General features: G+C 38.2%; 1 protein-coding gene across 2 annotated transcripts in view; it reads left to right on the forward strand.

Moving 5' to 3' along the window:
* cul1b (cullin 1b) overlaps positions 1-25,743 on the forward strand; it is an 81,501-nt gene that overhangs the window by 40,120 nt on the left and 15,638 nt on the right. For both annotated transcript variants that reach the window (XM_052015531.1, XM_052015533.1), the window contains exons 4-16: positions 1,577-1,744; positions 5,518-5,568; positions 7,375-7,465; positions 7,587-7,750; positions 9,065-9,227; positions 12,784-12,914; positions 14,403-14,510; positions 17,528-17,634; positions 20,064-20,112; positions 21,576-21,707; positions 23,028-23,145; positions 23,886-23,962; positions 24,073-24,204. In XM_052015531.1, coding sequence (XP_051871491.1) covers positions 1,577-1,744; positions 5,518-5,568; positions 7,375-7,465; positions 7,587-7,750; positions 9,065-9,227; positions 12,784-12,914; positions 14,403-14,510; positions 17,528-17,634; positions 20,064-20,112; positions 21,576-21,707; positions 23,028-23,145; positions 23,886-23,962; positions 24,073-24,204 — 1,491 coding nt within the window. The remainder of the gene's footprint in view (positions 1-1,576; positions 1,745-5,517; positions 5,569-7,374; positions 7,466-7,586; positions 7,751-9,064; positions 9,228-12,783; positions 12,915-14,402; positions 14,511-17,527; positions 17,635-20,063; positions 20,113-21,575; positions 21,708-23,027; positions 23,146-23,885; positions 23,963-24,072; positions 24,205-25,743) is intronic.

A 25,743-nucleotide genomic window follows, 5' to 3' on the forward strand; every position in this document is an offset into this window, starting at 1 on the left:
CACAGTTATAAGGTTGGGGCAGTCATTTAAAACTGAGGTGTGTCTGTGGTACTTCTCGCTAAAGGTGGTAGATTTCCAGAATTCTCTACCCTGGAGGCTAGATCATTGGTGTATTTAAATTGGATGTTGGGACAGGATTTTGAGGTGCCAAGTGGACTGCACCTGGAGTCATAATGCATGGAAACAGGCCCACCTGGTCTATGCCAACCAAGATGCATATCTAAGCTAGTCCCATAGTCCCAGCTGCTCCAATTTTGTTATGTTCTTGCATACCAAAGGGCCAACATTAAGAGTTATTTTGGGAAATGGATACTCCTAGCTCATTGTATTTCTCCAGGGCAGCACTGAAGATATGATCAAAAACACAAACTGAAAACCAAACAAACTGCAGATGCTCAAAATCTGAAACAAAAACAGGAAATGCTAAAAGATCCAAGCAGGTCGGACTGCTTCTGTGGAAAAATAAACTGAGTTAACATTTCAAGTTCCCCTTCAAAGACCCTTAACTGGGAAAGGTAGACAAGCAGGTTACAGAGAAGTTAGAGGGAGGGAGGGATGGATAACACGAAGGGAATATCTGTGATAGGGTGAGGCCGGCTCAGATGTGTTAATGGGAGCAGTTAGATGGTGATTACATTTCTTTGGTTGTGTTTATGTGTTACTAATAGCAGGCTGTGAGACATTAATACACATTGTTAGAAATAGTGATTCTTTATTTGTGGCATATTTCTGGAGAGTTTCCAGTGACAATATCAATGAGATATTGAATGATCAAATTTGCTTCTGTTCCTAAAAATACTGCCTTTTGGTCACTACCTACCACATCAGTTACATGAGTAGTTGTACTCCAATTATTGAGTTGCCTGGATAATGATTAAAAACCTAAATGTTTTGATGAATGCTTGATAAAATGAAGTAATTATCTATAACTCTGTATTCTAAGAGTAGGAAAGGTACTCCAGGTAATTCAGAAGGATTAAGGTGTTCAGGGGCCTTGACAGGATGGATGTGGACAAGGTGTTTTCCTCTTATGGGAGAATCTAGAAATAGGGGTCACTTTAATAACAAGGGATGAGACAAACCTTTTTTGGAGAGGATTGAGAGTTTTTGGAATTCTCTTCCTCAATGTATGGTGAAAGTAGAGTTTTTAAATATTATTAGGGCAGAGATAGATTGGTTCTTGATATGGGAGTGAAGAGTGAGTGTGGATGAACAGGATGCAGATTTGAGCTTGCATTCAGATCAGCCATGATCTTATTTAATGATGGAGCATATTTGAGATGCTGAATAGCCTACTCTTGCCCATAATTTGTAAGCTCTTATTTATGCATATATTTAAGTGATTGCTATGACATTTCAGTGAAAGAATTAGCTTATTGGATCTTAAAATGTTTTAATAATTAGCTGACAATGAGATGACTGATTTTTTTTTGTGGGAAGTAGCAGTTTGGTTTGATGAGATGAATTTGTAGAAAGGTATCTTATTTGCTAATTAGTTGGATACATCTTCCCATACTCCTGTAATTGTATAATTGTCTTTGATGAAAGGGAATAATTTGTCAATTTCATTCTTTAGGATGGTGAAGATTTGATGGATGAAAGCGTATTGAAATTTTATACCCAACAGTGGGAAGATTACAGGTTTTCTAGTAAAGTATTGAACGGAATCTGTGCCTACCTCAATCGACATTGGGTCCGCCGTGAATGTGATGAAGGACGTAAAGGAATTTACGAAATATATTCAGTAAGAAACAAATAATTTTATTTGTTATATGTCATTCAGCCTGGCTGACAGGTTGTATTCATTTTGTCTATGTCAATTCAGGCCTTGTTGCAGGCAATAGAAAGTAATAAATTTAAAATGATAAAGACAGCAACATTCTCTTTGTATTGCCTTTGTAAAAGCTGGTCGTTCTTGAACATTGTGTGACGATTTACCCTTATGACTCCACTCCAATCCCCTCCCCCCTTCAGAATTCTAGAAGTGCCTTGCACCAACTCTTATCTCAACCTTCATAATTTGTACAAATTCTATTACATACCAAGAAACACAGATTTGTAATGCATCGAAGTTTGACTAAGTTGTGGAGTCATACAGCTCAGAACCAGGCCCTTCAACCCATCATCCGTGCTAACCATCAAGTACATATTTATACTAATCCCATTTACCAGCATGTGGTATGTAGTCTTTTCTCCTTTGGCTATTCAAGTGCTCAACCAGGTAATTCTCAAATGTTCTGAGAATACCCGCATCTGCTACCAGTCAGGCAGTTTGTTCCAGATTCCAGCCATCCTGGATGAAGAAGTTCTTCCTCAGATCCCCTCTAAAACTTGTCCCTTACCATAAACCTATGCCCTCTAGTTTTAGGTAGTTCTGCAATGGGAAAAGGTTTCCTATTATTTATCCTATCCACGTCCCTCATAATTTTGTATGCCTCTTTTGGGTACCCCCTCTCATCCTCCTTAGCTCCAAGCAAAACAAGCCCAGCTTATCCAGTCTTTCCTCATAACTAAAATGCTTCATCGCAGGCAACATCTTAGTGAATCTTCTCTGTGTGCTCCCTGATGCAGTTATGTTCTTCATGAGGTACTGCAGTTTATGGCCTAACCAATGTTTTATAAAACTGTACTGTAACCTTCCTGCTCCAATATTACTGTGCCCTGGCTAATGATTACAAAAATCCTGTATGCCACCTTCTCCATCTTATCTACCTGCATTTCCGAGTGTAGCTTAATCCTGCCTCTCAAAAATTTCTCCAAAAATTTTCCTACTACTGATGTTAGACTCTCAGGCCTGTAATTATCTGCTTTTCTTGAATCATTTGCTGTACACCATTTGCTGTCCTCTAGCCATCTGGCATCTCATTTATGACAAGCAAAGATTTAAAAATCTTTGTCAAGACCCCAGCAATCTTTTCCCTTGCCTCCCACAGCAGGCTGGGATATGCCTTATCAGGCATTAGGGATTTATCCATCTTTAAATCCACTAAGCCATCTAATAGCTCCTCCCTTTTCAGTTCCAAATTGGAAAATGGATGTCACAGAGAGCCTGCAGCAAGACATACAGACTAAGATAGTCCCCCTCCTTTGAGAATAGAAGCATTAAGATCTGAAATCAGCAGTTTTAAATGCCTCTTAATGATATAAAGTGTGTATGTATATATAGGCAAGCTCTAAAGTTGCAGGAAAAGAAGCTGACATTTGCACTTCAGAAAGTGAAATCCCACTTTTGCCAGTAGAAACTGTAATCCTGCAGTACAACCTATAAATCGTGTTCAAAACTGACATGAAAAAAATCTGATTTTTTTTAAAAGAAAATCGTTGAATGTATATATGACCATTTTCAATTTTCCATATTTAGCATGGTGAATAGGATAATGTAGTTTTCCTTTTGGAATCTTGGCCCTTCATCATTGCAGATAATCTTACAATTTCAAGTGAATATTCTCCACACCTGTTTTTGCATCCCACCCTCATGAGGACTTTTGCACTGTTATTTCATGCCATTTTCTTCTCTGTTTGCTTGACATTTTAATTATTTTGTGTCGAATGTATATGCACATCAACAAAAATCTTGTTTAAAAAAAGGCTTTGCTACACTGAACTTCTTAAATAGAAATTGCCGAGTTTAAAAAGATTATGAACAAAACATGAATTTACTTTTATGAAGGTTAGGTATTCACATATGTTTTAGAAGTACAAAGTAGAAACCTATTGTGCATTATGACCTGCTCTGTATAGTTAGATGTATTGAGGAACTGATTATGTAAATATAATTTTGTATTATAAAATATATTTCATTTTCACCAAAATTGTGAGAGAATGATATTCAGTTATTCTACCAGGTTTCCGCAATGATCTTGCTTCCCCCCCCAACAACTTCCAGGCTTTCTGGGGCCTCCTCAAAATGAATAGATTACATCTAAATGCTTTGTCACTGCACGACAGCAATATTGCAGTACATCCCATGCCATTTCTCCAGATTTCCTCATGTTGTATCTGAGATTGTGGCCAGCTTGCAGATTGCAAAGTCTGGAAAAGGACAGTTGACATCCCTCTAGCACCTTTGGATAGTTGACCTAAAGGACCAGCAAAGATGAGCAGCAGGACTGGGGTCCTTTTGGTTATTGTGGATTAGTTCCCTCCCTGTTTTTAGGATATCCATCTGCTGGGTTCTTATGGACAGGCAAAGACCCAGGAATACAAATGAGTTGAATTCTACATGAGTTTAACTGCACTTCATGAAGGTCCAGTGCAGATTGAGCCAGGTGCTTGGAGTAGTGGTTTGAAAATTTACCCAAGTGGAAAGCCTTGAGGTCCATTTATTTAAATGCATATTTATCTTTTAAGGTTACTTTTACTTCATTCTCTGTGTATTGTCATTTTAAACTGGAAATCTGAATTAAATGTTACTATCAACGTAGTGAAAACAATATGGGTAAATGTGCATCATTGAAAACCCATGGATGAAGAGTTGTGCAGATAAAGGAGCTTTGGATTTTGAGTAGCACTCATGTTACAGTCATGAGCTTTTGTGAGTTGAGGCTAATTCTGGACAGAATTGATGGATATGCTTTGCCACAGAATTCTCAAGAATCAATGAACATCTCTTCTAATTATTAGGTGTAATTTTGGACTTGAATCCAGAGCCGTTGGGTTAAACTAAGCTTCTTCAGCTCTAGACCATCCACAAAGTTTAGTTTTGTACCTTTCTTTTACTGAAATGTATCTTTTTTAATTCATATTTGAAATATTTTGTTTATTTGTTACCATCATCTTCCCTCGCCTGTGTCATCGTAGTAAGTAGTCCTGGTGTGCTTGAATATTGCTGCCAGTGAATCATGGTATGTCATTTTATGGCCCTTTTTAATGTAATGGATGAAATTGACCTGATGCCACTAACCACTTTGGACCCAGACTTTGTGCACTATATGCATACAGGTTTTTTTTTCAGCAAAATGTTTTCAAATATCTATCCCCTTCGCTCTTAGAAGCTTTTATGAATACTGCTGCCACCATTCTTTCAGATCAGGTATCCCATGTCCTATTAATCCTTCCTTTGTCCTTTTTGATTCTGATTTTTGATTTAATGTTCTCTAGTTACTGACATCAATAGAAATTTATTAATTTAACGAGCTCTGTGGATAATAGTGCACCTCTGTCAGAAATGGCTTTAACCTAAGTTCTAAAGGAAAAGAACAGCTTTCCTCATAGCTAAAGCCTTTTTTTGAATACCAAGGTGAATCTCTTCTGAAGTCATTTAAATTTACAGTTCTCAAGGCTGCTGCTAGATACTGGAAATGTTGTACTTTTTAAGTTTTTAAAAAAAGTCTTTTGTTTTACATGTTTTGGAAAAGTGTTTGCCCTCTAAGAATATTGACCAAATAGGCTGTAGCTTACATACATTCTTTCAATTTCAGATTTGACTTTGTACTGTTTGGTGATATTGACAATATTTGGAAGCCATTTATTTATGAGCAACTGTCATTTCAAACCCTTTTTTCTCTATCTTTACAGCTTGCTTTAGTGACATGGCGGGATTGCTTATTTCGACCTTTAAACAAGCAGGCAAGTATTTTATAATTTAAAAAAATGCTTGATCAGTATTCAAAAAACTTTTATGGGGAGATATGGTTTAAATGTTTTATTTCAGAATGCAAATTCCTGGTTATACTGGTGCAACAGATATTTTTACCAAGTTCTTGATATTTCTCACAATTTTACAAGTCTCCTTTGTAATATCTGGCAGATGTAATGATGGGGAAACTTAGCTTTCAATTGTCCAATATCCAATTACCGTAATCTTTGGTTCCTGCTCCTCTACCAAGAGCACCCACATACTGCTTTCTCCAAGATAGCCTTCAGCAGTATATGATCTGGCAAGAGTTTTAGGTGTTTACAGTGTTTTCCCATTGTTCAGGTTTATTACATAAGATGTAAGTGAATTTTTAATGGTGCCTTGGAGTCATATTTACTGGTTAACAATCTTTCTGGGCTTTATTTAAAAAAAACAAGCAACAATATCTTCTCAACCACCTTTGTTGTAAACAAAAAATCTGAACTTACTTAAGGTAATCTCTCAGTGGGAACATGCAGAAACTGTTGAGAGAATACTTTTGCAGTGAGGTCCTATATGTTGGAAGAGCTTATTGTGTATAAAGTGCAGCATGAGTGGGTGCCCACAAACTATATGCCAACAAAATTTGGCTGCTAGCTGTGTCATAACCTACCCCTGCCCCTGCCTTAACCACTGCCATCCAGGAATGATCAGAACTTTCTGAATGTATTGGAATGTTTCTGAAATATTCGTAACTATTTAAGACTTTTTGTCTTGACAATAAATTGTATAATGTCTTAAATTTGATGATAATAAGATAAGATCTTTATTAGTCACATGTACATCGAAACACACAGTGAAATACATCTTTTGTGTCGCGTGTTCTGGGGCAGCCCGCAAGTGTCGTGTGTTCTGGGGCAGCCGGCAAGTGTCGCCACATTTCGGGCACCAACATAGCATGCCCACAACTTCCTAACCTGTACGTCTTTGGAATGTGGGAGGAAACTGGAGCACCCAGAGGAAACCTACGCAGACACGGGGAGAACATGCAAACTCCTTACAGTCAGTGGCCAGAATTGAACCCGGATCTCTGGCGCTGTAAAGCATTACGCTCACCGCTACACTACTGTGCCTGCCCCAGTAATCATGAAGTCCATATAAATTGCCCAGCTCTCACAACCATTCCTTTCCATTCATATCAACTACAACCCTGTGCAAATCTGTCACACATTTTAACTGTATGAGCTAGATGTATGTGTAGGAAATTACTCTCTCTTAACTCCATGGATTGGAGTGCAGCCTGCTGCTCAATGGTAGATCACTGACAGTAACTTCAGGGTTTCTGCATTTCCCCACAACAAAACTGTCAATTGTTTAGTAGCTGTTTTATCATTGTTACTGCTCAGAAATTAATCCAATAGTCACTCCTTCAGATACTTATTTCAGAATTAAATACATTTTAAAATGAACATTTATAAATGTTTATTTAAAAATGTTCAGCTTCTGTTGCAAGAATATGCATATTGTTGCAACAAATATAACCCTTCCATCTGGATCATTTTTACTTCAGGCATTTTAATGCACATTAGTGGATAAGTGTACAGTGACTCTAGTCTATGCAAAGTATCTGGATTTCAAATAGGGTTTGAGCTAAGGAAAGTCCTCTCTGTTCTTAATACTGATTGCTGAATCATGATTTCAGGTGCAGAGTCTTACCAAACATGATTATGTAATTGATGTTACTTTTATGTAGTGAAAGGTATTGTATGTGTACCTGTATGTGAAGCTAACCTAAAGATCATTACATTTTCCATCAGGTTACAAATGCAGTTCTGAAGTTGATTGAGAAGGAGAGAAATGGTGAAACTATCAACACCAGACTGATTAGTGGAGTGGTTCAGTCATATGGTAATTTTGAACTGGTTGTGCTTACTGTGTTAACTAATATTCCTAGGAGATTTGTTAGCAGAATCTTTGCAAACTTTTCAGACTGACTAGTTTTTTTCCATTGTATTTATTTTAATCACAGTTGAACTTGGGTTGAATGAAGATGATGCTTTTGCAAAGGGACCCACATTGACCGTGTATAAAGAATCATTTGAATCTCAATTTCTGGCTGACACGGAGAGGTTTTATACAAGGGAAAGCACCGAGTTTCTACAGCAAAATCCTGTTACAGAATACATGAAAAAGGTCAGTAAGTGCAGTAAGATAAATGGATAGTTTTTGAAACCTTTTTCAAATGTTTGCTGACGTTTGTAAGATGGTGCACATTTGGGTATCTTTTTAGTAGATATCCTGCTGTCAATAGTTTCCCAGCATTAATTTACTTTAACCCAGGCTTGACTGTATGGTGGTCTATTGTATGCTCTCTCTGTTTCTAGCTCATTTCGCAAACTTTCTTTGCTTCAAGTTCAAGTTTATTCTTGTCACAGGCATACATGCACAGGGTATAAATGCCATGAAAATTAGCTTTTTGCATCGGCAGCACAGTACATTACAAGAAGAGGACAAACATAAGTTAACATGAAATTAAATTAACATAAATGCATGTGTGCAAAATAAACAACAAAATAGTGCAATATTGATAGGGAGAAGAAAAATATTGTCCAAGGTATTGTTAAGAAAAAAAAAGTCCCCACGCTTGCACAGAATATATCATGGCTTTTGATAAACACGATTACCTTCTGTTATTATGTTCCTCTTTATATAAAACTCCAAAATGCTTTTTTATGGCTTTGTATATAGAAACATGTTATGGGAATTAAGTCTGTGAAGGTAATAAAGACTAAAGCTTGGGAATATTAAGAATTAAATGACATGGTACGGGTGTAGTTTTGTGTTTTGGTAGGATGTACGACACTTAGAGCATAAAATAAAGTAGGAATAGGCAATATGGCCCCTAGAGCTCACTGTGGCATTCGGTAAAATCATGGCTAATCTACCTTGTCCATAATCTGTTTCTCAGTTATTGTTTGACAATTACTGAGGTAATTGTGAATCGGAATCCTGATGGTTTTGTTTTTGCTTCCCTATCGTAGGGTTAATGATAGTTGTAGCTCATGCCACTTTCCTGGCGATGGAGAATAGAGTTAAAAACAGGAAATTCGAGAAGTACTCAGCAGGCAAGGCAGTATCTGCAGAGAGGCGGCGTTAATAATCGAAGCCTTTCATCAGAATTAGGAAAAGTTAGAACTGGAACATATTTTAAATTGCAGGGAACTTTTCCTAGTTCTGATGAATGTTCATCAAACTTAAATTTAATTATTTCTCTCTCCACAGATATTGCCTGATCTGTTGAGTACTTCCAGTATTTTTTGTTTTTAGTTCAGATTTAAAGCATCACAACACAGAAGAGATTTGATGATCAGTAATCTCTGTCCCTACAACTGTTCATGTATACATTTTGCCAATTGACAAAGGGTTTAAACTCAGGCTTGTACAATTTTGTATAATACCATGTTTTAAGTAGTTAGTTGTATTCGGGAAGATGACTTTGTCTTTCAGGCAGAGGCTCGATTGCTGGAGGAACAACGTAGAGTACAAGTTTATCTTCATGAAAGTACCCAGGATGAGCTGGCTCGTAAATGTGAACAAGTACTTATTGAGAAACATCTAGAAATTTTTCATACGGAATTCCAGAACTTATTAGATGCTGACAAAAATGAAGGTAATACTCCTGTTTATTATGAAAAGAGGAATATTTACGCTACAGATTGGCACGATTTTCATTTGTTCCTTGTCCTTCCTTGTATTCCTACTTAGAACCTCAGAAGACAGCTTTGAGAACTTCAGATACATAGAATATTTTGGAGCCTTTTATTACAAATATCTTTGTTGTGTGACTGAACTATATTATGCCATTAGTATATAAGCTTCTTTCATTCCTCAGTAGAAATGGAAAATTAGCAAAGACAAGTAGATAACTACCACTGCCGGGGGAGGTGGTAGAGACTGATACAATTGGGAAATTTAAAAGACTTTTAGATAGGCACATGGATGTAAGAAAAATGGAGGGTTATGGGCTGTGTCGGAGAGGCGGGTTAGATAGATCGTGGAGTAGGTTTATATAGGTCAGCGCAATATTGTGGGCCGAAGGGCCCGTACAGTGCTGTACTGTTCCATATTCTATAAGTAAGCTCTTAAAAGCGAGAGAAACAATTTTTGGGAAGTGTTATCTGGTAGATATCAGAGAAAGCATGAGCAAGGTCATGACTGAATCTCCTTGGGACAAAATAGTTTGGAAATGTAGTAACTGGGTAAAATAAAATGCTAGAAAAATATAACAGTTAATGCAGCGTATCCAGAAAGAAAAATAGACCAAAGATCCTTCTTGAATTGGGAAAATTAAAAAACAAGTTAGTTTTAAGTTGCATAGATGGTGGGGAAGGGATGGACAGGGCAAAGGAAATATCTCTGATAGGGTGAGGCCAGGGTTACCCAGCTGATCCTGATATTTACAGGGGCTGTCTGGTTAGTAGATTGATGAGGTCAGTTAAGGAGAGAGATAAAGAAATATACGAAAGCTGTGAAATGTAGGTCTGGGCTGTTGCTGAAACTAAAAGGAGAATGCTGGAAATGTCCAACAGATCAGGTAGTATCTGCGGAGTGGGACAAACAGTTAATATTAGAGATGGATAACTTTACAGCAGAACTGACCAGTTCTGATGCAATCAGAAAAATTCAGTTATCTGAAATTGTAGAATTCATTACTGAGGCTGGAAGACTGTAGTCTGTCCAGATGTAAGATGAGATGCTGCTCTTCAAGCTTATGGTGGATGTTGTTAGAACAGTGCAGAAGACCACAGAGAGGGAAGTCAGAGTGGGTAGAGAATTAAGATGACGCACATTTGGAAGCATGTGGTCACCCCGTGGACTGAACTGGTGCTCTCAGCAAAGCAGCCACCCAAACAGTGTTTGGTTTTTCCAGTGAAATTGAGTAACCAACAATCAGTGTAGCTTACCAAACAAGGTGGTGATAGCTCAGAGGATCTTGCAGCATGTAAATTAATAGCCAATTTTTCGACAAGAACAAACTTAACAAAGTGTGTTTTCAACATAAAAACGGTTAAAATTAGAATAAAAGCTTTTTTTCATTTCCATTTATTAAGACCAGAGTCATACAGCACAGAAACGGGCCCTTTGGCCCATTCTGTCCATGCCAACCATCGTATCTATCAATACTAATCCCATTTATCAATATTTGCTTCATAGCCTTCTATGCCTTGGCTGTTCAAGTACTCGTCTAATATTTAAATGTTGAGAGAGTCTCTGCCTCCACTACCCTCTCAGGCAATGCATTCCACACTCTAACCACTTTCAGGGTGGGGGAAAAAACCTTCCTTGTATCTCTCTTGCTCTTTGGCTTAAGTCTATGCCTTGTGGTTATAGATATGGAGAAAAATTCATTGCTGTCCACCATATTTATGCCCCTCATCATTTTGTACTCCTCAGCCTTTTCCACTCCTAGGAAAACAAACCCAGCCCATGACGTGCACCTCTTTCAACCTCATCAATTGCATTCGGTGCTCTCAATGTGGTCTCCTCTATATCGATAATACCAAGTGCAGATTAGTCAACCACTTTGCTGAGTACCTGTGCTCTGCCCACAATTGTCATCTTGAGCTACCAGCTGGAAGTCATTTTAATTCCCTTTTCCACTCCCCCACTGACCTGCCTGTTCTCAGCTTCCTCCACTGGCAGATTGAAGCCAAGCACAAACTAGAAGAACAGCACATCATATTCTGCCTGGGTAGACCACAACCTGACAGCATGAACGTTGATTTTTCCAGTCCAGGCTCTCTCTCTGTCCCTTTCTCTCTCCTTCTGATCTACCCAGGTCCACTCACACACACCCTTCTTACCCAACCCCTCAGCCCCCTGTCACCCAGTTTCTTTGTTTCTTTCCTCTTTTCCACCTATTCAATCTGCCTACACACTCCTCCCCCTGGGTCCCCTATCTCCTCCCCTCACTGTTCCCATCTACCTACCATCCCTCCTTCACTTGGTTTCACTCTTCACCTTCCTTTCTTGTGAGATTCCATGATCTGCAGCCCTTTGTTGTCCTCACATATCACCCTTCAGCCTCTGTCACTACCTCCACCCTTCCTTCCCCACCATCTGCCAACCTCCCCCCTCCTCACCTGGATCCATCTATCACTTGCCAGCTCTAGTTCCACCTCTCCCCCCGTACCTCTTTATACTGGTTACCTCCCATCTACTCTTACAGTCCAGAGGAAGGGTCCTGACCCAAAACGTCAACAATCCATTTCCCCCCACGGCTGCTGCCTGATCTGCTGAGTTTGCACAGCAGCTTGTTTTTTTGTTCCAGATTCCAGCATCTGCAGTGTCTTGTGTCTCCAGCTTATCCAATCCCTTCTCCTGAGATACTACATTCTGGCAACATCCTGGTGAATCTAGTATCTTAGCAGAATTTTTGAATGTTGCTGATTTATAAGAAGTGGGTGATGGGAGGCCAATAAGAGCAATGTTAATCTGGTTGAGCTTGAAAGGGTTTATGTAGCAAATGGTCTGGGGTAGAATTTGAAATGAGAGATGTTGCAAAGTATTTGTGATTAGTATTTGTGGTTGAGCATTTTGGAGAATTGAAGGTGACTACTTGTGGTGGCAAAGGAGGCAAGAAGGATGATTATTGAATTTTCTGATTTATTTTAGCATTATTGTGTATGAGGAATAACACTGAATTCAATTTATCCGTTTTAAGAATTAGCTGGGTTCACATCTGTTTGTGTGCTCTGGAACGCAATTGTAATATTTTATAGTGAGCAAAGAGAAGAAACTGATAATGATGAATTATAATTTGTTTAATATTGGGAGCTGATTTCAAGTGTGATATCCTTATATAACAATAATAGGCTTGGCTATTTAAACAATTTTATATATAGCAAATAGTTTTTGTATGACTTGCACAATACCAAGCATAGTTATTAGCCTAAATTTAATATAAGGGTTGTGTAATTTTATTTGATAGTTACATGTTTTTCTATACACAGATGTAATTATTATGTAAATCTTTTAGTGACAGTTGATGGTTGGTGCAATACAATTATAGATTTTGATATGTACTTTCCACTAATCTTTCAAGCTGTTTAGATTGATTATATTTGTTATTCTGAGCAAGGTAATAATGTCCCTGATGATGGATAAGTAGAATATTCCAATTTCATTATCAAAAAATAAATAAGCAGACTTGCTTCTTTTGCCAGACTTGGGTAGAATGTATAACTTAGTATCCCGAATCCAAGATGGCCTTGGGGAACTGAAGAAACTTCTAGAAACACACATTCATAACCAAGGCTTGGCTGCCATTGAGAAGTGTGGAGAAGCTGCTCTAAATGTGAGTTATTGATTGTTGTTTTCTTTTTAAAAAAATGTTAATTTATGATCCTCTGGTAACTCTGCTTTCTGATGCACCCACTATCTTTACATGCTTCCTTGACATCTACAATTACCTAATCCTTTCATTACTTTAGAAACTTCAATTTATGTTTTGCACTTTACTCCCCTCTTCCTACCTGCGCAACAGCTTTTCCAGGCTAAATGTGGATTTTAGTCCTAGCCAATGTTTGGTATTTTTAGGTGGTATTGTGAACATGGAAAGCATAATCTAAAATGGTGGTAATGGCTGAAATTGTCTTGGATGCGTCTGATCTCTCTGCTATGAGTTCTAAAACTCTCAAAAAAAAAGCTGTGTCTGACCATGATGCTGTGCCACATCCTTCAGTTATAAGAGCTTGACTGTTTTTGTCATTCAGAATTTTTTAATTATTTAAGCCTATATTTGCGGTTATCTGTGTTTTAGAGGAGCCACATATTCTCACCACATCTGACAGTTTCTCATCAGAGCTCTTCTACTGAAAGACTAGATAGGGAAGTGAATTTAAACAAAATAACTAAAGTTCAGTGATTTCCTTTTGAATTACAAAGGAAGTGGTACTTCTACAACTACTGAGTCTTCACTTGTTTGACCATAATTATGAAAGTTGTGTGTAGTAGATATGGAACCTGCGTTGTTGTCATCGTCTATTAATTTGCCCAATTTAGCGCCATGACTATTATACTCTTATTTCAAAACTGAAGCTGGAGAAGTCAATATTAAATGAACACTTATGATGCTGAAACATAGGGAATAAACTTCACATGACTAGGGTTTGCACACCTCCTATTCAATGTTGTAAACTAGTAATCATGCTGATTGTATTATCAGTTTAAAAGTAAGCATCTTCTGCCCAAGTTAAATTTGAACTTAATCCATAAACTAGCTGAATTTTTTTTAAGCTGTCATAACAATATCCTCCGTGCAGTTAACATGCCACTATGGCAAATGCCGCACTCCTTGAGTGACAGAATTCAGAAGTGCTGATTGGACTATGGCATTGTGTACAAGAAGTGGTGTCATTTTGCATACATTTGCTTTAATTTTCTCACACCTATTAATTGTGTTTGTGCGCAGTGGCAGCAGGGCATGGAATTATCAGCGTATGTTAAAATCAAATTTCCCATTCTTTGGGGCGACTGGAAAGTGGGACTGGGCCAGGAGCAGGTGAGTGTGCTCCCCCAGAGTGAGCTACAGTACCACTCACTGAATTGACTTCTGTGTAGGATGATGCGCTGCCAACTTCCCATTTCCTCTCTCCACTAGCAATCTCCAAACAGTGGCCTGGGTTTTGACACTTTGAGTCCATTGAACTTTCTGTTTCAAGTGAACTGTTATGGAGCCTTGTTCTTAAAGAAGCTCTTCACATCAATAAGTAAGTTTCAGCCTGGGCATTTGAAGTTTGATTTTATTCACATTATATGTGTTCTTATTTTTTTCTTGACTCAGGATCCCAAGATGTATGTACAGACAATTCTGGATGTTCATAAGAAGTATAATGCATTAGTGATGTCCGCTTTCAACAATGATGCTGGTTTTGTGGCTGCTTTGGATAAGGTGAGGCAGTTATTTTCTGGCAATAGCATCAAATAAAAACTCAGTGTTTCCATTCACAATTGCAGCACAGAGTAAAGGTAAGTACAAAACACAAAGAGAAAATGCTGGTAAAGCTCAGCTGGTTGGATGGCATCCGTGGTGGGACACTGAATTAATATTTTTAGTTAATGACCTATTGGTTAATGAACTGCATGGAAAACTGAAATGTTAACTGTTTTTCTGTAGAGGGATGGTATCTTACCTATTGAGAAATTCTAGCATTTTCTGTATTAATTTCAGACTTATAACACTTGCATTATTGTTTCTGCAGCTACGTGAAGTGTTTTGGTGGGGTGGGATGATGTCGGGAGCATGCTAGGAACTGCTGAAACAAAAACAGTTGTTAGACAACTTGTATCCTTGGTTCCAACTCTAATTCCCCTTAATTCTGTAGTTGAAGAGGGCTGTAGTAATGCTTTTGGGGTTGCAACTGAAGTAGCAGTTGAATATTTTTTTCACTTGATGACTTCTACCTGTTCAATTAACTCAGGTGACTACTTGTAAGCTGGTGTTCAATTTGTAAACTTAGAGGGGTTTATCAGTACTCTCCTTTTAAATGATACCACTGTCAAGGATCGAGCACTTTATAAGTTCAGGAGCCATTCCACCAGGGTAATGGAAATTCTGTAAATGAATTTAATTTTCTCAGAGTATAAAAAAAATCCATATTATAGAACTAATAGGATGATATACTGTGCCCTATATTTAGGTGAATTTGGTTACTGATGACAAACCGCTGCACCTTGTCCAACTAATTTCCTCTTTCTATATATAAAAAAAATCATGAAAATGTTATCTTTGCAAATATGCCACTTGTCATTTGCTGGATGTAGATCTTCATTGCAAAATGCCTGATTTGGAATATGTCTTATAAGAATATAAGAAATAGGAACAGGAGTAGGCCATCTGGCCCGTCGAGCCTGCTCTGCCATTCAATGAGATCTGTCCGTGGACTTAGAACCATCTATCTGCCTTTTCCCCATAACTCTTAATTCCCCTACTATGCAAAAATCTATCTAACCGTGTCTTAAATATATTTAATGAGGTAGCCTCCACTGCTTCCCTGGGCAGAGAATTCCACAGATAAGATAAGATTTCTTTATTAGTCACATGTACATCGAAACACAGTGAAATGCATCTTTTTGTGTGGAGTGTTCTGGGGGCAGCCCACAAGTGTTGCCACATTTCCAGCAGCAACATAGCATGCCCACAACTTCCTAACCCGTATGTCTTTGGAATGTGGGAGGAAACCGGAGCGCCCGGAGGAAACCCACGCAGACACGGGGAGAACATATAAACTCCTTACAGACAACTCCTGGAGTTTCTCAGGGAAAAGCAGTTACTCCTCATCTCTGTCCTAAATCTACTCCCCCGAATCTTGAGGTTATGTCCCCTAGTTCTAGTCTCACATACCAGTGAAAACAACCTTCCTGCCTCTATCTTATCTATCCCTTTCATAATTTTATGTTTCTATAAGATCCCCTTTCATTCTTCTGAATTCCGGCAAGTATAGTTCCAGATGATTCAATCTCTCCTCGTAGGCTAAGCTCCTCATCTCCGGAATCAACCTGGTGAACCTCCTGTGCACCGCCTCCAAAGCCAGTATATCTTTCCTCAAGTAAGGAGACCAGAACTGCACACAGTACTCCAGGTGTGGCCTCACTAGTTCCCTCTACAGTTGCAGCATAACCTCCCTGCTCTTAAATTGAATCCCTCTAGCAATGAAGGCCAACATTCCATTTGCCACCTTAATAATCTGTTGCACCTGCAAACCAACCTTCTGCGATTCATGCACCAGCACTCCCAAGTCCCTCTGCACAACAGCATGTTGCAATCTTTCACCATTTAAATAATAATCTGATCTTCTATTTTTCCTTCCAGGGTGGATGACCTCGCATTTACCAACATTGTACTCCATCTGCTAGACCCTTGCCCACTCAACATTCTGTTCCTTAGATCTTATATCATCTCTCACTATCGCCCTGATCTCATTCTTAATCAAGAGTGCTACCCCACCTCCCATACCTTCTTGCCTATCCTTTTGTATTACCTGATACCCTTGGATATTTAATTCCCAATCATCTCCACCCTGCAACCACATTTCTGTAATGGCCACTAAATCATACTCTTTTGTAGTGATTTGTGCCACAAGTTCACTGACCTTGTTTCGAATACTATGGACATTCAGATAAAGTGCCCTGACACATTGTCATTTTAGAATCTAGTAACGTTTGTGTCTTTTGCATTTGACTATTCTGTACTCTACTTATGCAGTGGATTAGACGGTTTTGGTATCATTGAAGTTTTATACCATGGTAATCTTCATCTGTAAGAAAATGCATTCTTTTCCAGGTACTGATAGTTCTGTAGCAGATGGTACAACACTTGCAAAATGGTGGTGTCCGAGTTTGGCCTGTGTTGTCATGCCCAGATATTGTTGGGGTACAGGATGAGTTAACCCTACATCACATTTGCCACTGTATTTTTATTTATTCATTTCAAACTGGCTGGATTAAGGAAGTTGGGAAAATTGAAATTTTGAAGATTGCAATCAATAGAATTTTGTTGGTATAGGTATCAAAGGATGGGAAACAAAACAATAAATGGAGGTGATATGTAGCCTGATATCAGCATTGTCCTTTAAGAATGATAAAAGGATGTTAGTACCTGGTTATGAGGTTCCTGAGTTACTCAGTAATCCAAGTTTTCCTTTAATAAATTGGAATAGAAGAGTATCAGAATCAAATTCTAAAACCGTGACTTTGTTTATTGAAAGAGAACATTTTGTTCATTTACTGGCAAATCGCTAAAAATTTGAAAATGCATAGTGCTAACAATCCATGAGAATGGAAATAAAAATGTTAAATGCCAAGATTTAGAAATGTTATCTATCACTTGGTAATGTTTTAGTTGAAGTTGTGAAGACCTAGCAGTCATTTTGATGGAGGTGTTGAAAATTGTTGTTTGGTTTTATGCAGGCTTGTGGCCGTTTCATAAATAATAATGCAGTGACGAAAATGGCTCAGTCGTCAAGTAAATCTCCAGAATTATTGGCACGATACTGTGACTCTCTACTGAAGAAAAGGTAAGAACTTAGGAAAATAATCCAGTCTTGCAAAATTTCCTCCTAGTCTGAAATTGGGTTCATAATTGCCCATGGGCTGAAGAAAAATAAGGAAGATTTTTGTTTAGAAATGTGTTTACATGACTCCCCTCATTCCCCATCCCCCACCCTCAAAATTAGTCATGCAGCACAGACACAGGCATTTTGGTCCACCATGTCTAAGACAACCAAGTACCTACCGAAACTGATCCCATTTATCAGCACTTGGTCCATAGCCTTCTGTGCCTTTGATACTTCAAGTGCTTGTCCAGATACTTTTTAAATGTTGTGAAGGAACTGGCCTCCTCCACCATCACCACAGGCAGTGTGTTCCAGATTGCAGCTATCCTCTGGGCAAAGAAATTTTTCCTCGGATCCCCTGTAACTTGCGTTAAACCTAGGCACCCAAGTTTTTGATGTCTCCATTATGGGGAAATGCTTCTCTCTATCCATCCTATGTATGCATCTTACAATTTTGTATACCTCTGTCAAGTCTCTGCTTCAAGGAAAGCAAATCAAGCCTATCCAGTCTCCACATAACTGAAGGGGTGGGCTTGGCTCCCAGTGGAAGATTGTGCCCTGGACAATTTTGGTAGAAACAGCATTGTCTTGAGCAAAGTCTTCCACTGGAAGCCCCAGTACAGGTGCCTGATGAACTTGGAGTAGACAAGGATCTGTTCCAGTCTGTTTTAATGATGCTGGTTGAAAATTAGGTATAGGCAAAGGTATAAGGAGGACACCCAAACTCTTACAGGCAAGTAACACAGAAGGAGACCATTCCAGAAGCTTTAAGAAAGGACTTCATATTTCTTTGATTGCACTCTGGTTTTTCCCCTTAAAATTCCAAACCTTTATCTGAATGTATGCACGATTCCTTTTTTTTAAGGTCACCAGAGAATTTATGACTACTGCCCTTTCAAACAATTAATTCTGGGCAAAACTCTGTTTATTTAAAAAAATAATGTACTTTCTCCCACTTGTAACTGTTGCAAATTATTTTCAATCAATGACTTCTGATTTCTTGGTTTCTAATAATTCTGCCAATGGAAATAATTTTTCTCTCTGCTGTAATCAGAACCTCTCATAATTTTGTACAACTCTATTGAAACTTTCCTTATTCTGTTATGTTGTAAAGAGAACAATCACAGCTCCTATTATCTCTTAACATAACTGAACTCAGGCCTGGTGTTATTCCAATGTCTTATTTTACTTTTTCCAAGGCCTTCACATCCTTAAAAGGGATACTGAGTTCTGACCAGTGATTTGTAAGTGTGTTTGCATATTTTCCTTCCTTTTGTATTCTCTGCCTCCATTTATGAAACCAAGGATCCCATATGGTGGTGCTTTGAGTACCACCATGTTCACATTCATTCAAAGAACAGCTGTCAACTCAAAAGACCCCCAAGTATCTTTCATGTTTTCAGATTGTTTTAAGTCCTAGAGTGGGATGTGAATCTACAAAGTATGATTCTGAGGTAGGAGTGCTAACACTAAATTAGATTTAATACTTCAGTCGATTTACCTGCTAGGGTGTGAGTTCAGAATCATTGATGAACTACTCTGTTACCTGCAAACACCAATGTAAACAAGACTGTGTGCCTTTGAGGATTAGGATAGAAAAATAAGCCATTGTACTAACTGTTTAGCCTCCAGATCCTCATATAATTCTGAAGTTTTAAATAATGTTCCTTGGGTGCTATTTAATTGGGTCCGAACTTACTGCAGAGACAAGTTGCCCTTGCTCATGCTGGCCACAGGGGGAAGGTAACATGCTTACCTGTTCTGGGTCTCTCCATAATGCCTTGCTGTCCAAAGCCCTGCTGATCCTAAATGCAGAGACCTTGCATAGCAGCTGGGCCTTGTGTGAGATTGTGCAATGTTATCATATGGACCAAAACAAATTTCATCCACAAAACAGTTGTGAAATGGATTAATAGTTGCCCTTCACCATTATTGCATTACTCTTTCATAAAATGAAAGGGCTTGCTGTTCCTGCCTGATGCAGGTTCCAGCAGACTGGTCACCCTGTGTACATGTTGGAGAATTATGTCAAAATCTGTGCTCCACCATTTGATTCCGGGGAGTCCAACACCAGAATACAGTCAGGAAAACCCCAGCATGGAGAGCAGACTTAAGGACTGACACTTGCATAAAATTCTTACTTGATGGCACTTATGTGGCACAGTACTGGCAGAATGGTGCAGAACTGGCAATGCTCCCAACATATTCCAGCACATTATCTTAACATAGGGGGACAATAAGATCATCACTCCTTGGAAATGCACTTCTGATTCTTGCTGTGCTTCAAGGTTCGTAACTAACCTGGACAAGTACTATTGTTCTGGAAGATCTGTGGTTATAAGTTTTGTGTGTATTGAGTTAATATTGGTAATTAAATTTGTGGTCTGCAGCTCCAAGAACCCTGAAGAAGCTGAGCTTGAAGATACACTTAATCAAGTGGTGAGTACTTTAAAAACAGTTGCCACTCTACTTTAGATGCCCAAGATAGGTTTGGTCAGTCTTGTTATCAGTTCATGTAACAATATTACAACTAGTAAAAGGAAAGTTATTTTTTTCCATTTTTAAAAACTTTAATATTTCCCTCTTATACAGTGTTTTGATAGACTAGGTTGTTCAATGATTGAAATATCGTGCCTACAAGCAGCAAGATCGAAATACCATTAAATGTGGACTGATAAAACATTTCTGCCACAGAGTTACAGATGAGAGCGTCTAACCACGTCCCCATAACGTTAAATGTCTTACCATGACTAAATCATTCATTAGAAACCTGGGAGTTACAGTTAACCAGTAATTCGACTGGGCGTACAACACATAGTTACTAGAGCAGATCAGAGACTGATTGTTCTACAAATGGAGCATATCACGACTCTGAGCTCGCTATCCTGTTAGACACATCAGGAATAGTAGAATGCCCTCCAATTACCTTCATTGGTCCATCAGCAGCAGTTCATCATGATCCTAGACAGATCTGTCTGCTTGATTGGCATTCTCTCCATCACCTTAAACACTTCTCCTCTTCTTCCACTCTTAGCTCTGATACTATGAGGGGTTCATGGAGGTCTGTGCCATCAAGATCATACGGATCAATATATAAGACTGGGCGAACATTAGAAGCCAGTGATCTGCCACTTTTGTTAGATCACTGGCTTCTAATCTTCACCCAATCTTGTATATAACTGGCACCTTTCTCCAGTTTTTTCTTCTGTTTTCCCTTATTCCACTCTCAGATTTTGTATTGTCTGAGTCACTTCTCCTGTACCCGCCCACCCAACTCTGACCACCCAAGCTCTTTTTTCTGACCCATGTTAGTTGATAATATTCGCAGATCTCATTATTTTTCATCTGCCATTTCCTTTTAACCCTCCACACTTAACCTGCAAATTCTATGTCCACTTCATGACTTAGTTTCTCAGCTGTCTTTGCATTAGCTGCAAACTTAGATACTTGGGCACTTCATTTCGGTCATTGCTGTTGTCTCTTTGCAAGCTTATCCCCCTGTTGATCTTTGATTTTGATACGCTCTATTGTACATTGCTTGGGTGGAGTGAGAATGTTTGATGCATTGTTGTGTACCCAGTGGGGTACCGGTGCTTTAAAAGTTCATATATAAAGGAATTCAATCATTTGGATTCTTTTGTCGTACACCAAGGTCAGATTATGGGAGGTGAGAACAATAACAGGGAAAGGCAAACTGAGGAAAACCCAATGGTTGGTGGGGTGGGGTTGGTGGTGGGGGTTTAATAAATGAGTGAAGGAAATGAGAGAGCACCTAAAGCAGAGCTTGATGGTATGCTTTTCTGGTTAGGTAACTGTTTTGCACCTGTCACATTAAGTAAATTTGACTATAAATGTGCTTTCATTTTTAATAACAAGCATTGATTAAATTGGTCAATTTTCAGATGGTGGTATTTAAGTATATTGAAGACAAAGATGTATTTCAGAAGTTCTATGCCAAGATGTTGGCAAAGAGACTGGTTCATCAGAACAGTGCAAGCGATGATGCAGAAGCAAGTATGATCTCCAAACTAAAGGTCAGTGCCGCTTTCTTTAAACTTGATTTTTCCCATTTGTGTTCCTGCCACTTTAGCTAAGATTGGTCATTAGGAGGATGTTCTTGGTTTGTTTTATTTTCACAGTAAGCACTGAAGTTATCAGTTGAGCTTCATCGGCTTTTTTTGGTCATTAAAATTGGGCCATTTGAGTTAATAATTCAGAATAGATGTATAGAGCCTTGTCTTGCCCAGTTTCATGATGATGCAAGTACTTATGGTAGTGTGGTTCATTTTTATTTGTTGTTCTGAAAACAAAACTGAGTCAGTGACACAGTTTTGATGCTCTAAGTGACAATGAAATTGACCAAGGTTTTGCTGAGTGAAACGGGCGCATGCACTTACTGCTGAACCACATCAACCACAAACTTGTTCATAACCAGAATGGCTAAGACCAATGAGGCCTTATGCAAAGTGACTGTGTCATGTGGGCAGGCCTCAATAAGTCCTTCCCACAAATCTTCTGTGATCAACTCTCAAAGCAAAGGCACTCCCCATGCTTATTGTCTGTCTTAACTGTCCAAGGTGTTTTCATACATCTGAATGCCCTGAAGTTGAGAAACATTTAGAAGCTATTAAATATGAAACTATTTTTAAAGGGTTAAAGCTGTAACTAAAATAAAAAAAGCTAAAACACCTGAAGCATTTTAAATAATTTAAAACAATACTGCAAACATAAATAATTAAAGAAAAAGTAACTTATGTGCTACATTCATGCAGGTATAATCTATTTGAAATGAATGGGTTCGTAGATTGTGTGTCGGATTTAACCTAGAACAGGATCTGAGAGTAGATTCCTAGCATGGACTCCCATCAGTAGAGCAGGAGCTGCAGGCAAGCCATGGCCAACAAGTTCAGGATTTCCACATTTGTGCAGGAGTCCCAAACTTGCCAACAAGAGTAAATGCTGGCAGTTCCATGCAGAACTGCTGGCAAAACACAGTAAAATCTGAGCCATGTATTTTGTGAACACTTGAAACACTTGCTGACTGGGAGTAGCTTTGACATACACCGGCAAGTGCTAATTTTTTTGAACACCTCTTTTGTGGCACAATCTCTTGGCTGAGAGATTTATCATTGCTGTTGGCACATTTTCTTATTTGCAACTTTGCTGCATATATTTAATTACAAATTAAAACTTAATTCAATTAGTGTTACTGTACAGTTCGACAGATTTTATAGAATTATAATTCTGTAACTTACACAATAAATAAAACTTCCTAGAATACTTTTATTGAATGGTTTATCCGAACACTAGGATGAATTAAAATTAACTGATTAATTGTTTCCTTTATACTTAAGCAAGCCTGTGGCTTTGAGTATACCTCTAAACTACAGCGAATGTTTCAAGATATTGGTGTGAGCAAAGACTTGAATGAACAATTCAAAAAACATTTATCTAATTCGGAACCACTTGATTGTAAGTATATGTTGTGGATAATAATCTGTGAAGTTTGCTTAGTACAGAGAATGTTTATGTAGTCTCAGTATACAGGTGACCCCCATGTTACGGCAGTCAGGCAACAGAAATTCACCCTTACGGAATTCGCAAAAATACTACCAAATAATCTGTGCTTCAGAATAAAACCTTGCTCCAATAAAATTAATGTGCAAAAAAAGTAAATAAATACAAATTTTTTCAATGTGCATTTCTTGACGCATGTGTAGATGAAGTGGTTTTACATTGCGGAAAATTGCGATATGGACCGTTTTCTAGGGAAGCAACCCACTCATTTCCCCCATCCCCCAGTAATACAGGGGTTGACTGTATTGAAGATATAAGGACAATATATAATCCCTGTAACTTTCATTCAGAATTCATTTTTAAGAAGTGTCTAGGCAGAGAATTAATAATGTGTGAACATTTCAGTTTGTATCAGAAGTCCTCATATTCACAGTTTTAGAGAGTTTTAAGTGGATTGTGAAGAACTCTGGCAGAATCTGTTTTAAATGGATTGTTGCCACTTTTAAAGTAGCAGCAAGAGTAATTTCATTTAAACATTTTAAGCATCTGTATGGTATTATCTCACCTGCATAAATTTAAGGCCTACAGACTTGAGGATTATTTCCTTGTGGTTTTGCTTGTTCTCTTCAACTTTGTTGGAGTTTAATGTTTTGATGCAACAATTTTTTAATAAATATCCTTTTCTTCCCCTTCAGTGGATTTCAGTATTCAGGTTTTGAGCTCCGGTTCTTGGCCCTTTCAGCAATCTTGTACATTTGCACTTCCGTCTGAGGTAAATTTGATTTGTTTGGTGGCTTATTTCATGTTATTTTAAGTGCTTTATAAATAATAGTAAAAAATTAATAAAATTATCAAATAAATGCCAGCTTTGTGTTATTGCAGTTGGAACGGAGTTACCAGAGATTCACAGCGTTCTACGCCAGTCGGCACAGTGGTCGGAAATTGACATGGCTCTACCAGTTGTCTAAAGGAGAGCTGGTCACAAACTGCTTTAAGAACCGATATACTTTACAGGTGAGATGCAAGAAATAAATAGTCTTAAATAACAATGACAAGTGTTGAATATTGGCGCAAAATTTATTATCTAGCTTGCAAAAATGTTAGATGAGCTAATTTCAAGGGTTTTATAATTAATACGTTTCTTTTTAACAGTGGAAATGTTCAAATGTGGTAGGTGCATAATGCATCTTCCTGTAGAGAAAGTCAGGAAGTTCTTGGGTTTACATGATACAAGTGGTTGACAGAGTAATGTTGCATTTGACTAACCCTAATAACAAGACAATAGAGTGCAGTTTCCAAATTTTGATTGCCAACTGTTTGTTGGATAGAAGTCCATTTAGACACAAACAAAATACTTCCAGGACAGTGCCTATCTGCATTTCCTTTCAAAAGTCATCTCAGTAGATGTAAAAGGAAAATATAGCAGATGCTGGAAATCTGAAATAAAAATGAACTGTTAGAAATCTCAGAAAGTCAGGCAGTATCTGTGGAGCAAGAAACACAATTGAAAGGTCATCAGCCTGAAATGCTGACTGTTTCTTGCTGTACAGATGTTGCCTGACATGCTGAGATTTCTAGCATTTCCAGCATTTCACCTATTTCAGTAAATATATCGCTCTTTTGAATGCATTGTAATTGGGTTTATTAAACCATTTAGCCATGAATATGGACCTCCTAAATCAAATTTACCGTATATCATGTGTGTTGCTGCTATAAATATTGCTTACATGCTCCATCAGTATTAGAGGGAAGTCAATCTTTTGCTAGTATACACTGCCTAATTAATTTCTTTGGATAGTTGAACAGAACTGTCGTCTTCCTTAAGTAAATGTATCTACAATTAGAAAATGTAATTTTAATTACATTGGCACAACATGGTGGGCTGAAGGGCTGTCCTGTGCTGCACTGTTCTATGTTCTATTACTTTGTGTGTCATATATAACCTTCCCTCGCTGACCTTGATACTGCAAATAATCTAATTATCAATTGATTTCACTGGAATTTACTGGCAAGAGTTTTTGAACAGATTGTGCCAGAGTTCTTCACTGGAAATACCTAGTGACGTATAAGTTTCATTATTCTTGGGTTACGCAGCTATGGGTACAATTTGAGCTTAAGCACCTGCAGGTAAGATGCTGTTTTCATAGTTCAGTGCAGGAACTTTCCTTGCGCAAGGAAACTTTTTTTCTCATAATCCAGCTGGACAAGGATGGTGATAACAGACCTAAACTGGCAAGGACAACATTTGTCATCCTTCTGCAAGAGTCTTTGGTAATTTATTCTCTATTAACCCAGTTCAATGGCAATTGAACAAGTTTGAGTTGTGAACTAATTTCTGTTGATCATGTCATCCTTGTTGATATTTAATGAGGCATCATAGAGAAAGATGACCACAGCCAACAGTTGCTCCACAGGCACCCCTCCACTCCCTCCAATCGCCTGGTGACTTGACCATGCCTAGATTAATGAACTTTTATTACTATTGCCATTCTGCGATCTCTTCTTGTAAAACAAAGGATTTGTATTAAGTACAGTAAAACTCCATCAATTCAG

The sequence above is a fragment of the Pristis pectinata genome, chromosome 5 (genome assembly GCF_009764475.1).
Source record: "Pristis pectinata isolate sPriPec2 chromosome 5, sPriPec2.1.pri, whole genome shotgun sequence".
NCBI classification, from domain to species: domain Eukaryota; kingdom Metazoa; phylum Chordata; class Chondrichthyes; order Rhinopristiformes; family Pristidae; genus Pristis; species Pristis pectinata.